The 13,971-nt window shown below is 41.2% G+C and overlaps 1 protein-coding gene across 1 annotated transcript in view; it reads left to right on the top strand.

Annotated features, from left to right (window-relative positions):
* The window catches only part of FARP1 (FERM, ARH/RhoGEF and pleckstrin domain protein 1), a 202,273-nt gene extending 188,886 nt beyond the window's left edge, over window positions 1-13,387 (top strand). The window contains exons 21-28 of the mRNA XM_057366200.1: window positions 2,715-2,783; window positions 4,695-4,784; window positions 5,878-5,960; window positions 6,301-6,413; window positions 6,910-7,073; window positions 9,515-9,622; window positions 10,645-10,796; window positions 11,838-13,387. Of these exons, the coding sequence (XP_057222183.1) occupies window positions 2,715-2,783; window positions 4,695-4,784; window positions 5,878-5,960; window positions 6,301-6,413; window positions 6,910-7,073; window positions 9,515-9,622; window positions 10,645-10,796; window positions 11,838-11,919 (861 nt within the window). The 3' untranslated portion in view covers window positions 11,920-13,387. The remainder of the gene's footprint in view (window positions 1-2,714; window positions 2,784-4,694; window positions 4,785-5,877; window positions 5,961-6,300; window positions 6,414-6,909; window positions 7,074-9,514; window positions 9,623-10,644; window positions 10,797-11,837) is intronic.
* The last annotated feature ends 584 nt before the right edge of the window (window positions 13,388-13,971 follow it).

Below are 13,971 nucleotides of genomic sequence, written 5' to 3'. Positions count from 1 at the left end.
ATAGGGACAGCAGAAGCCACACACATAAGCAAAACAAACCAAGGAATGAATTCACTGCTTCCCAAGGGCAGGCAGGTGTTCAGCCATCCCAGAAGAGCAGGGCCCCATCACGGGTAATGGGGACTTGAGAAGACAAACACCTTCAATCCCAATATCTCTCTCTTCCTCCTTCTTCCCCCACTGTATATACTGAGCATGATGTCCTATGGTCTGGAATATCCCTTTGGTCAGCTCGGGTCACCTGTGCTGGCTGTCTCTTCCCAGTTTCCCACGCATCTTCAACTCCCTCACCAGTGGGGCAGTAGGAAAAGCAGAAAAGGCCTTGGCTCTGTGTAAGCCCAGCTCACCAATAACAAAAACATCTCTATGTTATCAACCCTGTGTCCAGCACAAATCCAAGATACACCCCCATATCAGTCATGGTGAAGAAATTAACTCTACCCCAGCCAAAACCAGCAGCACCCTTTAAAGCAGGAAAAATCAATCCTTTTTATTGCCTTTTTACTGATTTTTTTAGATCTATCTTTTGTATAGATTTGGACAGTTTTAGGCAGCTCCAAACATCTTCTACAACAGACRCAGTAAARATGTGGTATTTATCACAGCATTCAGAGCTCGAGTAGTCACACATTTCATGCTGCCCTTATTTTCTTTTCCCAGCCCTCGATGCTAAAGCTTGACAGATTAAAGGCAAGCAAGGCATTTGTGCTGGAGGATCTTCAGCCCTTTCTCCATGTCTTGCTTTGAAACTCATGGCCCTGGGGAGGAGCAGTCTCTTCAGTCGACATGTAACATTCGGCAATAATTTTTAAGAATGTGTTGCCTTAAGTAAACACTTTTAATTGCAGTGCAATAATACCAACATCTCTTTCGTACTTATCATGTGTTTTTAAAAGCAAAGGCCTAATTTTAGAATAAATGAGCCACTGTGTAATATGTGTAGACGTTTTATTTTCCTAGACACACGTATCTGTGTGTGCAAACTTAAAAGTTGTCTGTTGCTGAAGTAGTTCCTTCCCGATATTACTTGTGTGTGTAAAACCCAAAACCAGAACTTGTGGCCAGGTTTGATGCTGATTGGGAAGGCAGTGCTGGACACAGGTATTTCTGGATCTGTGGCTGTTCCCCACTCCCTCCCTTTACCTCTTCGCTGTCTCCAAGCAGCTGCCACAGCTCATGTTTCTTTCTAGTGATCCACTGACTGTTCACATCCTTGGCAAGTCCCTCGGGACATTTCACAGCCTGTGCATCTCTCTATCACATGAAATTAAATGCTGTCATCGGTTGTTTCTGCTACCCTAGTYTATTTAAAGTCTGAGCAGTCTTCCTGTCCTAGGAAGTTCAAGGAAAAGGCGGATGGGGGGCAGAAGTTGTGTGCCTGCCAAGTCAAGAAGCATTGGCCACCACGCTCTGGCACATGCCCAGGGTGTTGCTGCTTCCAGCCCTTTGGCTGCTCTTCTGGCTCTGACTCAAGTCCCTGCCCTGGTGCAGGCAGGRCTGGGAGGCAAATGCCACTGTAACCCCCTCCTCCTCACTCTCCAGAGCAGGATCTCTGCTGCTGCTGCTGCTGAGCAGGTTCCTGGACTGCACATGAAGACACCCCGTGCTGGCTGTACTTGCAGGTGGCAGTGCCCTGCAGCTCTGGGTCTGTGTGGTCACTGGATCCRCTGGCCGTGGTGGTGCTGAGCCTGCCAGGGTCTATCGGGTGGTGCCACATGGTGCTAACTATGATTAATATTCCTTGGTGGCCAACAGCAGCTTCCAGTGGCCTCTCTGGTAATGTGAACCTACTGTGGTGTAGGATCACCWCCTCTAGGCACTTTTCCACCCTTTAGCCCTTAGGTAGTGCAGGCGGCGGGACTGGACTCACCACAGCAAACCTAAGGTGTTTGGATTGTTTCTCGGAAGAGGTTAATCTTAGCCAATTTATGCTGGTGATTTAGGTGCTTTATATATGTTTTCACATCCACAGTTAGGAGTACAATGACCTTAGAAAGACTATAATAAATGAATATTAACCTTTTAGCAGAAGCTGAATGGAGTGATTGAAAGATGGTATTTTCACAGGTTTCAGAGAAATRTAAGGGTGAGTTACTACATAGTTCACAGTAAGCCCAGGAAATCCAGCATTTTGAAAGTTTCAGATGTGCTACTTYTCCTCTGTTTCCATCCCTAAACATTCTTAAACACTGTGGCCTGAATAACTGTATTGTATTACATGCATGGTGCTGGGATAACTCACACTGCCAGACAAGTGTSTTTCTCTGCTCCTCTTGTTGGGTCCCGTTGTAAAACCAAGCTGGTTTAATGTTGCTGTGAAGGAGAGCAGTGTATGCCATATGCWCCACAGAAGGTTACCAGTGCCTAACCAAGAACATGCATAACATTYGTTTTTATGTCATTTGTGCTGTGAAAAATACTGATTAAAAACTCACAAATRAGGGAGCTGTCTGAAGGAATTAATGTCAGGTAATGAAAATTTTGCTTAGCTGAATTTTCTTAGAATGAATGAAAGGAGTTTATCCTAAAGACAGTTACAAATGGAAAGGAATTGTCCTATAAATTAGTGTTSTAACATATTTAATGAAATTTCAAGTCTTGGTGACTGGTAGTCATATCATTTGTATGCCCAAATAGACAAATTTCTGTTTGCATAATAAAAAAATCATAATTTTTGCAGGAAATACATATTTTTCCRTATTTGTTTCCCACAGGAGTTTATTAGACTGGGAAGTCTTAGTAAGTTGTCGGGAAAAGGTTTACAGCAACGGATGTTCTTTCTGGTAAGCAAGAAGACAATTTTTCTTTGTACAATGAGATGTAACTCTAGGCATCTAGTACACATAACAGTTAGACTTGAATTTTGAATTACAGTAAGTATTTTTAAACAGCCTTATTTAAATTAACATAGTACATCAGCCATGCAGCTGGTTGTTAAGAACATACATTTCTGTTCAAATCCAATATTCTCTTTGTGACTGCTTCTTACAAAGATAAAACTATTTTCCATATGACAAGGTGAATATAATGTTAAAATAATACCTTCTTGCACCTTGTCTTAAATAAAAGCAGAGTCATTACAAAATGCAAAGTGGTACCAGGGGTAGTGATCATATTCTGAAAAGAAGATAAAGAGTGACTCCTGGTGCTATGAACAATAATTCACATAATGCTTTCAGAACACATTACAGAACCAAATTTTYCCATAAACATCCAGTTTCAACACATGAGTGCCCAGCATGTTGAAGGACCTGCCTGTATTTGGAGATACATTTTGTGGCTTTTGCTCTGGGGAAGTTTGTCTCCTCCCACCGCTTTCACATTATGGTGATCCCACTCGGTCTCCAATCCACAGGAGTCCACTGGATAGTTTCTTCTTTCTTCCCAGTCAGCTGATTTGCTCCCAAGCTCCCCATCTTACTGCTGCTGTGCCCTTGGTGCTGGGGCTCTGGGCTGCCCCGCAGAGTGCACAGACCCTTTAGTCCACAAAACACTGAAGAATCAGTGCAGTGTGGCAGAAAAATGCTCCCTTGGCTTCTTGTGTGCAAAAGGTGAAGGCGGGGCTGTGTAGAAAAGCTTGTGAGTGTGCTGGTTTTACAAGGTGTTTGACATTTAATCTTTCAAATGGGTCAAAGATATAACCCGATAAATCTACCTGGGTAGGATTATTCTCTGCCTTTAAAGGCACTGAAGAGGAGGCCTAATGAATGTRGTGCGTATTGTCTTGCGTACCAACAGATACTAGAGGATGCCTTGGCATTATATCTGCATAAAACATTAAAAATCTGAAACTGGACTCTCAAATCAGTTGCTGGCACTGTCAAAGAAGTCTTTTATCTGTCTCAAGCACCAGAATCTGTTTGGAGGTAAAATCCCGGGTCAGTACTGTGGATTCTAAATACATGTGTAWTCATTGGCAAAATTAAATCCCCCCCTAGTGGCTGATCCACAGAGCTTCACGAATGCTGCTGCATTGTAGAGGTCTGTGGTGRGAGCTCTGTTTCACACCACAGAGTGTGACTTTCTTGATGCAACCATCTGGTTTGAGAGAAACACCCTTTGACCTAGGGGGCCCAGTGACAATGTTCTGTTCATTTTATGTCAACAGAATGCAGGCAGTCAGTTGGATTCTTTGGACAGCTGTTGTACCTGCAGGAAGCTCTACAAATTTGAGATTCTCAGTCTCTTCACCTTGGTATTTCTAATCTAAACCCATCTACCTTCAAACAGGTCTGCCAGCTTCCTTCTGAATGTGAGGARTGATAGACAGCCGCTCTGTTCATAAGGGCTGAGTTGGACACAGCTCTCGGGCAGGGTCACTTATCTTTTTGTTCAAAGYRGGAGAAAATAAATATTGGTGAAACRCACACCTTCCATAGCTTCAAAGTGCAGCCGAGTGTGAAATGTGCTACTCTGTTTCACTGCTGTTGTGGCTTGATAGTTCTGACCCAGAGATCACAAAGGGAATATTAGAAGGCATTGGAAAACATCCAGTGGAAAATTATGGAAACATACCTAGAACTATCTGGAAAGGAAGTCAGGGAAGATAACAGGTGCTAACACGAAGTAGTACAATATTKTGGAAGCCAATATTTTTGATCCATGCATTACAACAGCCATATAAATACTTTCTTTTTTCACATTCGTACATGCCAACCAACATCATTCTAATGATGCTTATTCTTGCTTTTCAGTTTAATGATATCTTGCTGTACACAAGTAGAGGCCTGACAGCATCCAATCAGTTTAAAGTCCATGGGCATCTTCCACTGTATGGCATGACAGTAAGTATTGTGAGAACTTAAGGGATTTGTAGAGGCCGTTCGTGCTTAAGATGGTCCCATCTTAATTTCTTGATGAATTTCTGCCGCACTGAAAGCAGCAGCAAAGGTGGGGGAGTGGTCTCTGATTCAGAGAAGTTGGGGTTACATTGTGCAGTGCCAGCTGGGGCTGTTTTGGGTTTGGAACCTGTTCCTGCAGCCTCCTGCACAAAGGTGATTATCCTGCAAAAGTGAGGGGGCAAAAGGTATGTCTGAGGGCTGCCTCCTCACAATGCCAACTTCTCTGGACACGAGTTCTTTCTTTATTTCAACCATTAATTTGTCCGTGATTCATCATTATAGACACATACAAGACAAGTAAACAGTAGTGACAATCTAATTTCTATTTAAAAAGCCATTTCCTAATATTTCCAGCTCAATATCTTAAAGCCAAAGTAGTGGGAATCTGGCAGCAAAATGTCATTTGGAGCTCTTGTTGCAATTCTTCTGGAAAACAGCCAGTTCAAGCCAATAGCACCTGTTTACCTCTTCACATCTTGTATTGTTTCAAACATATTTTTGCTAATTTCAAAACACTTTCATTCTCTCCATTAATTTCAATGGAAAGTCTCACTGTTTGTATCTATTCTATATTGTTCTTCYGAGAATTAAGTAGTCACTACCACTGTAACTGATTTTCTCTAAACACTTGCAAGGTTTTATCTATCGTTTCAAGGAATCTACTCAGTTGTTGATGGCTATTTGGCCCGGACTTGCTCACAACAGAACTGTGCTATGCTACAGTTTCCAGAGCACTCCCAGCCTTTATCACATCCTTTTGTACAATAAATCACTCTGCTGATAAAAATACCGCTATTTCCTTTGACACAAAGCAGACAAAGCCATGCTTTTGGTTTAAGAGGTTCTTGCAGAACTAACTTACTATTCTTCCAACTTGCAAGCCCCTGTTTTTTTCCTCAATACCAACTCAAAGTTGTTTTTGAGAATTTATCTCAGTTTTCTTTTCCCCAAAGGTAAGAGCTCATTCATTTCACTCTTTCACCTTAAGAWATATGTTCTTCCTGCAATCTGACTGCATTTGCTTTTTATCCCTCAGATGGAAGAAAGTGAGGAGGAATGGGGAGTTCCTCACTGTCTGACACTGCGAGGTCAACAGCAGTCCATCGTTGTTGCTGCAAGGTAATTTAGTGGAGACAAAAATCCACATGTGAACTGTATTTCTCTGCAGCTGTCACAGTGGGACAGAGAGGCATCATTTTATTTGTATTTGCTCCTAAAACAGTTTGCTCAAAGGTATAGTATTTTGTGAAAGCCATTTGTTATGAAAAAAGTGGGTATGTCACAATAGAGTGGCAATTGTGCAAGTTGGAACCAAAACTGAGTAATCAGGATAAAAAAAGAGGCATCTTGTGTCTGAATTCATTTATTTCATTTAAAAGTAAGCTTGGCTTGTGTCTGCTTCTTCGAGTTTGCTTTCAGCGTKTATGAAAGTGAATAAAACCTGACTTTTCATTGTTAGTAGCCGTGCTGAAATGGACAAATGGTCTGAGGACATCCAGATGGCAATAGACCTGGCAGAGAAAAGCAGTGGCCCTGCCCCAGAGTTACTGGCAAGCAGCCCCCCTGACAACAGTAAGTAAATGCCAGAGAATAGGTTTTAGTCAATTTTGTCAATATGATTGGTTGTTGCTTCTAAGCAAAGTGGTGAAAAGTGCTGGCCACAGGTCAAACTGATACATTTGAGGTTGATTTATATACATATATATGTATAGATATATTGATATATGTGCCATTTTAATGTTCTTGTTGATGTTAGCAGAAAGTTTCATTGAATAGAGAAGTGACTTAAGCATAATGATTCCAGGAAGTATTTAACACGATTTGGGCAGTGCCTGTCCTTGGAAGGTATTAAAAACACCAACAAAGCATGGTAGCTAGCCTTTTATTCTAACAGTTGCGGAAACACATAATTATATAAAGTATAATAAAAATCTGCACAAAATTATTTCTAAAGTGGTGTTTGAAAATTAGTTCACAATACTGTGGACAGAATTGATTTGTTTAATTTTTCCAATTATATATGTTGTTGCATAGAGGAAGAAAGATGCTTTTTCCCTGCATTTCATAGAGTCTCCTGATGAAACTACTGTAGACCAGGAATCTGAGGACGACCTCAGTGCATCCCGCACCTCACTCGAACGTCAGTCACCACACCGTGGCAACACTACGGTGCACGTCTGCTGGCACAGAAATACCAGTGTTTCAATGATCGACTTTAGTATTGCTGTGGAGGTATCTGCCTCAGAACGACCTGAACTGCAGCTCCAGGCTCGCTTTTGAATGACAATTTCCTTTTTGCTCCTCCTTAACAAGTGTGCTGTTCCCTGGTCTCCTTCTGGAGAGGTTTCAGGCACTCCTATTAAACCACCTACCAGCTCCTCAAATGATGGCATAAACTGTCACTCAGGAAGCACGTATCTGCTCCTGCAGTGCAGCTCTGTAAAATCAGCAAGAGCAGTMATTTTCATAGAGGTAACTGTGCAAAAAAGAGCTGATGCCCTTTAAAATGTAAAGAAGTTCAAACTGTCTTAATGCTTTCAATTTCAGAGGCATTAAGTCATTGCTCGAGCGGAAAGGATATTGTCTTTAGCTGCTGCAGCCAGAGTTTCAATTATGTGTATTACTAACTTACTTTCTTTACCTAGCCATCTTTTCTGGAACCTTGTCTCATTGCTCAGTGTCATCTGCTTTTTCTTTATTTGCATTTTTCACCTCAAAATAAACCCCCTTTTTTACCCCTCTGATCACAGCTAAACCAATTTGATACAGATTGGTTAATTCTGTGCTCAACAGCCGAGGTGTAGACATTGTCTTTTCAAAGATTGAAATTAAAGACTCCTAGCTCCTAGTGTAGGTTTTAGGATGAGGTGGTAAGCCTGCTGAGGTGTTCTTCCTTCACCCAGGAGAGTCCAAGGAGCTCTGTGTACTTTATGACAGCTCTCAACAAAAGGAAATTTATGCTCAATGAAAATGGAAAAAATAATCTTAAATCTGAGTGGATTTGCACTTGAGTGGCAGCCCTCAGACATCAGGCCACCATTGTTCTAGAGAAGATGTGTTGATCCAGAACATAGTGATGCAAGGACAGACACATTCACAGTTTGTATGACTGCCTCTGTTTTTAAACAGGAGGTGAGTTTGCTGCTGAAATATGATATTATTCAATACTAGAAAATGCTGACTGTAGAGCCTCATTTTGATCCCACGTAAGTGGGTTTTTCTGCTCTTTATACCCTTATACCCTGCAAGGGAGGAATAGTTCAGTACAGGACAAGGTCTCGTATTTTTCCCTGAAGCAGAGAGCTTATTATAAATAGATATAAAACTTACACCAGTGAYTCATGCTAGTGATTAAAACATTTCGTTAGGCAGATCTAACTAGGTCTGGGATCAGTGCTCACTGTTGCTCATTTTCGTTCCTTCCCTGTGCCTCAAACGAACACAAAGCAGCGAAGACCAAGCACAGCCTGGAGCCATGCGTTGTTCTGTGAAAACATGTTCAGCTCCTGCTGCTCCATGCGTGGCAGGTCCCGCTCATGCTCACGTCATTCTGTCGGTGCCTCTCACTTCAGCATTATCGTTTATTTTCTTTGTGTCTCTCCCTCCTTTCTGTCTCTCTCGTGGTAGAAGATCCTCTCTCTGTCAGTGACTGTTCCTCCCTACCTGCTGGACTGATCAGTGATCAGCGGCCTGTTTCCATTTCATATGTCTGCTGGTACCGAATGCAAAGCCTGTCCTTTTATGATATCCTTCAGAGTAATGAGGTAACAGAAAATTAAGGAGTACACATGTAACTTAGGGCAAGGAGGCAGCAGTCCAGATATCAGAGAATAGGATGATTTAAAGGAAAGGCTTTAATGCATTTCCAAAGCTGGTCAAAACTGAACTTTTTATGAACGCTTCATTTGTCATAGCTGCCCTAGRACCCCTAGGTTTTGACCATTACATTTTACAGATTAAGTTATTAGCTTCTGCACTAGATTATGATGTAAACAGCTGTTGTGAGCCCTCACAGTCAACAAGGAATGGGAGATCATTAATAATTCACTGAGAACTCCCCTTCATTTGCAAGGAACAATGATACTGTGCTTACATCTTCACTATGTGAAGAGCAGTTTCTTCAACCAGCCATWAAATACATGTACTTGCTTATGGCTTCCCCCTCCTTTTTTGTTAAACTATCCAAAGTCCAGCTAAAAATAAGGTGAACAGTCCTTGTTTTTGAAATCTTTGAAAAGCACCGTGTGAACTCCCTGGRTACAGAGAGCCCAGTCTCTATCTGCAATTCTAAAGTATGTCATAATTTTCCTTTACATCACAAATTCATGTCAGACTTTTTGTTTCCATTCTATTTAAGTATCATTCYAAAAGAACTAAGAGTAGGATTAACAAGACTGAGATCTAGTAATGGAATGCTGAAAGCCACCTCAATTGATAAAATAGTCAGCAAAGTAGTAGCTTTGAGGTTTTGGAAGTACCCAGCTGCAAACAAAAAAAATGTATTACATAAAATACTTCTCAGCAGTAGAAAAATGCAGAAGTACGTCCATTCAACAGAAACMTTTTCATGTACAACAAGGTCACATACAGATAAAAGAGAATAATTTTTCTTACAATGATTAAGCTGCAGGTACCCTTCCCTGTTTTACTTGGCTACTTTTGATCTGTTTCAGAACCAGCTGTCTGGAAATCTCCTAAGAAAATTCAAAAACAGCAACGGGTGGCAGAAGCTTTGGGTGGTGTTCACCAACTTCTGCATGTTCTTCTATAAATCGCACCAGGTAACTGAGTGGGCATGTGGGTGTGACTGGAGAAGAGTGTGGGATTCTTTTCCAAAGAGRGAGCAAAAAGAAAAGGGTGTCAGTCATGGATGTTGTAGGCTGGAGAAGCAGGTGCACTGGTCACAGCTACAACCAGCCTTTGCTGCCAGTGGCACACAGAGCAGGGCTTGTTCTTACTCTGCTCCTGGGTCAGTTCTTTCCTGAAGCTTTCAAGAGTCCCAGTACAGATCATTCTTGAAAGCACAGCAGAACTCACTACTGCTCAGAAGCTGCAGTGCATGTTTAAACCAGGCTTTTCTCTTGTACAAATTCTAAGAATATTACAATTGAAAACCTAATAGTGATTTACAAATTTACAAATTTTGTTTACCATTACTGACACTTAATCCAAACAAGAGAGAACAGCGGTCAATGATTTAACCTATCTGAGCAAACATTCCACTGCAAAAGTAGGAGATTTCTGTTACAGACTCTTTTGGACTTTCAAATCTCTGCTTGAGCAGGGCATAAGCACTAAGTAACTCAAGTTGCTACATTGTGCTTTCATTGTTACAGAAATCTTTAACGATTAAGGGAGGAATCGCAGGATGCTTTACACAAGAGGGATAAAGAAATCATTTGCCATACAGTGAAAAGACTTAAGCACTGAACCTGCTGGTGGCCAGCACACCTTTAAAGGAGTAGGTGTTTGCAAGCCAAGGATGAACCTGTGTGGTGCCTGGCCTAGGGCAAATGATGGAGCCTTATGTTCATCTGTTTGAAARTAGTGAAAGTATCAGCCAGCTTTCCTTTGAGGAAATACTGATAGGACCAGCCTGCAGCACATCCTTATGCTAAGGGTCTGTAATGATGACAACTGAAAGTACCAGACAATTTTATTGCAATTGTCTAAGTCTGGTATTTTTCTGCACACATGTAGAAAATGATCTTTAAATGAGTGTGTATTTGCCTTCCCTTTACTTATGTGCACTCTTTACATAAAGGTATTTAATCTCAAAGCACTTTACATCGTATCTTTTCAGGACAATCATCCTTTAGCCAGCCTTCCTTTATTGGGATATTCACTTACCCTTCCTTCTGAATCTGAAAACATTCACAAAGATTATGTATTCAAGCTGCATTTCAAATCCCACGTGTACTACTTCAGGGCTGAAAGTGAATACACCTTTGAAAGGTAAGTTTGTTCTTGTGAGAAAAATTGTTTGTTAAACTCCAGGAGCATTCTTCCGAAGGTTAGACCTGCGAAGTCTAATAAATTGGTTCACTAATACAGGCAGGYAGTTCACCACAACTGGAGAAAGAACATTTTAAAATGATAAAAGAAATTTTAWAGCTGCTACTGCTTAAATCAAGTAATTGGTTTTGATGATATGGAAGCTGTAATAGTAATTATTGCAAAACGTGGATTTATGCAGTCAAAATTGATCAGGCTGGCTGTATTGAGATCTCTAGGCCTCAGACTTCAGGAAGTATGCGAACAGATCATAGGACATCYCAGTAGCTCTTCAGAATAGTTTTGCTTCCTCTAGTAATTTGCATGGAAAATCCACACCTGAAATTTTTCATAGAAACAGCTGTTCCTACTGGATATTTTTGCCACTTGACCATGTAATTTTTACATTTTCCACTGAACTTCAGATACATGGAGAGCCAGGAAAAAGGCACTGCTCCTAATTTGTGGTTTGTGATTGTTCATACAGGGAACTAATTTAGCTCTTTTATACAAAGCATGAATACGTCAAAAATTATGTCTTCATCAAACAAAGCTATTCTTAACTTTTAGCTRTGTCAGTGTAATACTATAAACAAGGCAAATTATGGGGAAATGATAACAAAATAAAAACACAAAATGTCWTTATCACTTATAGGAAAAAGGAGTAGAAATTGCAAGTATTGTACATTTTTTTGCTCTCAAATTAAGAATGGTTGGTCTTGGACCACTCAGAAAAAACATATTTGGTGTCTGCAGAAGAAGTAAAACCACTACTAACATCAGGAGATYTGGTCCCATAGCTGCTGTCTTCTCTCTCAACCTCCCCACTGTTGTGACAGTCATGTGGATCCTCTTGTCTTCAGAGAGACTGAGGGATGAAGTAGGAAGATGCTCCCATAGGCACTGGAAATAAAACTGTACAACCAATAGCACAGACTGTATCCATCAAGAAATCTTATTGACGATTCTTTTGTTTGTGTCTCTCCTTGTTCCTCCTCACAGATGGATGGAAGTGATCCRAAGTGCCACCAGTTCTGCCTCACGCACTCGAGCTCTGAGTCACAAAGAGCCTCACGCCTATTGACGGCTGAAAAGCCGCTGTGTTGATTGTCCAGCAGCTGCTGATTTTCTAGAGGACATTTGAAMCTTTTTCCTCCCTCCAAGTTTAGGAAAACTTACAATTTGGTAAAAGAAGAGAATTAAGTATGGTTTTGCAGAAACTTTCACAATTCCTCAGCAAAACTGTTTTAAGTTCTCCGTATATACAAACTAGCTTACCATCATCCCAGTGGCTGCGGTTCGTTTCATGTCTTGTATTTTGTCATTCTGTGCTGTTTTTAGCTTGTGCCAGTATTAAAATATTGTCCTTATTAGAGTGCCAAATGCCAAAAGACATTTTGTTGCCTCAAAGATTGCACCTAAAAAAMCCCCAGATGACTGAAATCTGAAAACTTTCTCCTATGAGGCAAACACTATTTTCTTCTCTTTTCATAAAAATATATTATTTTTTTTTACCATGTTAATCTGTAGACTGCTGGGCTTTTAAATGTAGATGGATTTTCACAGTATAGAATATAATTATATATACAGCAAGCAGTCTAACAGGAATGAGATAACATTCAGATTTCATGTTTTTTTTCCCAGTCTTTCTACATTTAATCAGCAACGATTTACTAATTTTGTATGTTTAACAAGGAAACAGTTTACACTCACTCTCATTTCCCTTTGGGGTTACAAATCCATGTGGTATAAATATAGGGTTCTTACCTAACCATTTTCTTGGTGCAAGTTGACCAAATTGTTCATCTGTTGGCTTTGAAAAGTGAGTACTACTTGCAAGATGAAAAAAATTTAAAATAATCCAGTGCAATATTATTTGGGCTGTTAATGTACTGTGAATGGTATGTACAAGAAGAAATTAAAGGCTGTGGTGACATTCTGCTGTTTGTTTTACAAACTTGAAAGAAAACCTGTATGCTACAAGAACCGCAGCTATTTGTGATTCATTTGTAGTGTTTTGGTAACTAAATTGCTCTAAGCTGGGGGTACTACTGAAGCCCCAAGTTTTCATCCTGCTTGTTACACATCCCAAATTGACTTCCAGTTTATTGCTGGAATTTCAGTCTCTCCCTCTCGCCCCTGGGGCTCAGGTAGACATGGAGCAGCAGAATCATCCATTTCATATACCTGGCTTTAACATCAGCTGGATAAACTGGTGGCCCGTTGAGGTTGACAGCACTGTAAGTGCAAGGCTGAGATGCTTTCCCTCATGTTTGCAGAAACACTGTCGGGGGTGATGTAAAACTTCCAATAGTAGAAGTTTGATGTGCTGGTACACCCATCACCATGACAGGCCTTGGAGGAAGCACGGTGGTAAGCAAAGGGGGCCTGAATGTCAGTCTGGGAAACGAAGCTGGGGAAGTTCTATCCCTGCTTTTTTTTCATCCAGCTACTCGCTTTGTTAATGGCTTATCTGTGTGCGATGTGTAAAATGGCTTATGACAGCTTTGCTCACAACAAAAGGGAATAAAATACCTCACAATACCATTGTACATATGCCTGTTTYGAGACAGTAAAGCCTTCTTTCTGTTACCCCTGACCCCAAACATACCTCCATACCAGAKGAGGATGGGCTCCTAACCCCTTGGGATGAGCAGCAGTTCCCACAACCAAATCCAAGCACATCCTGACACAGGGAAACACTTTTAAGTGTATTTCCTTCAGCTGCATGGAAACCCTCAGCCCCCTGGACTTGCAGTGTGCTGCAGTTGCTCTTTTCCTCAGCTGTTGCCCCTGACTCCCAGTACCAATGGAATAATCACACCTACCCTCCAGCATTGCCTCTGGTTAGGATGTGCTGAAAAACAAACCTGGCAAATAGGTAGGAAAATCTGAAGCCCATTTTCCCAGCTGCAGGTCCCACTGCCTCATTCATTCCAAGCCTGTGACCCTGCTCTGTGGAAACATTCCAGTGCTTCAGGACTCACTGGGAATGTGAACAATGAGCTGTGTAGTGAGGAAAAGAGGAAGTAACACAGATGAACAACAACTGAGCTGCAGCCTTACTGGTCTGGAAAAACAAGGCTGAAGAAGCAACAGCACAGGRTGTTGCTATGAAGTAATAGGCTGCAGACCT

The sequence above is a fragment of the Malurus melanocephalus genome, unplaced genomic scaffold (genome assembly GCF_030028575.1).
Source record: "Malurus melanocephalus ecotype Western Australia unplaced genomic scaffold, MMel_1.1 scaffold_61, whole genome shotgun sequence".
Classification (NCBI taxonomy): Eukaryota; Metazoa; Chordata; class Aves; order Passeriformes; family Maluridae; genus Malurus; species Malurus melanocephalus.
Note: the sequence above shows the minus strand (reverse complement) of the source record. Positions and strands in the feature narration are given on the sequence as shown.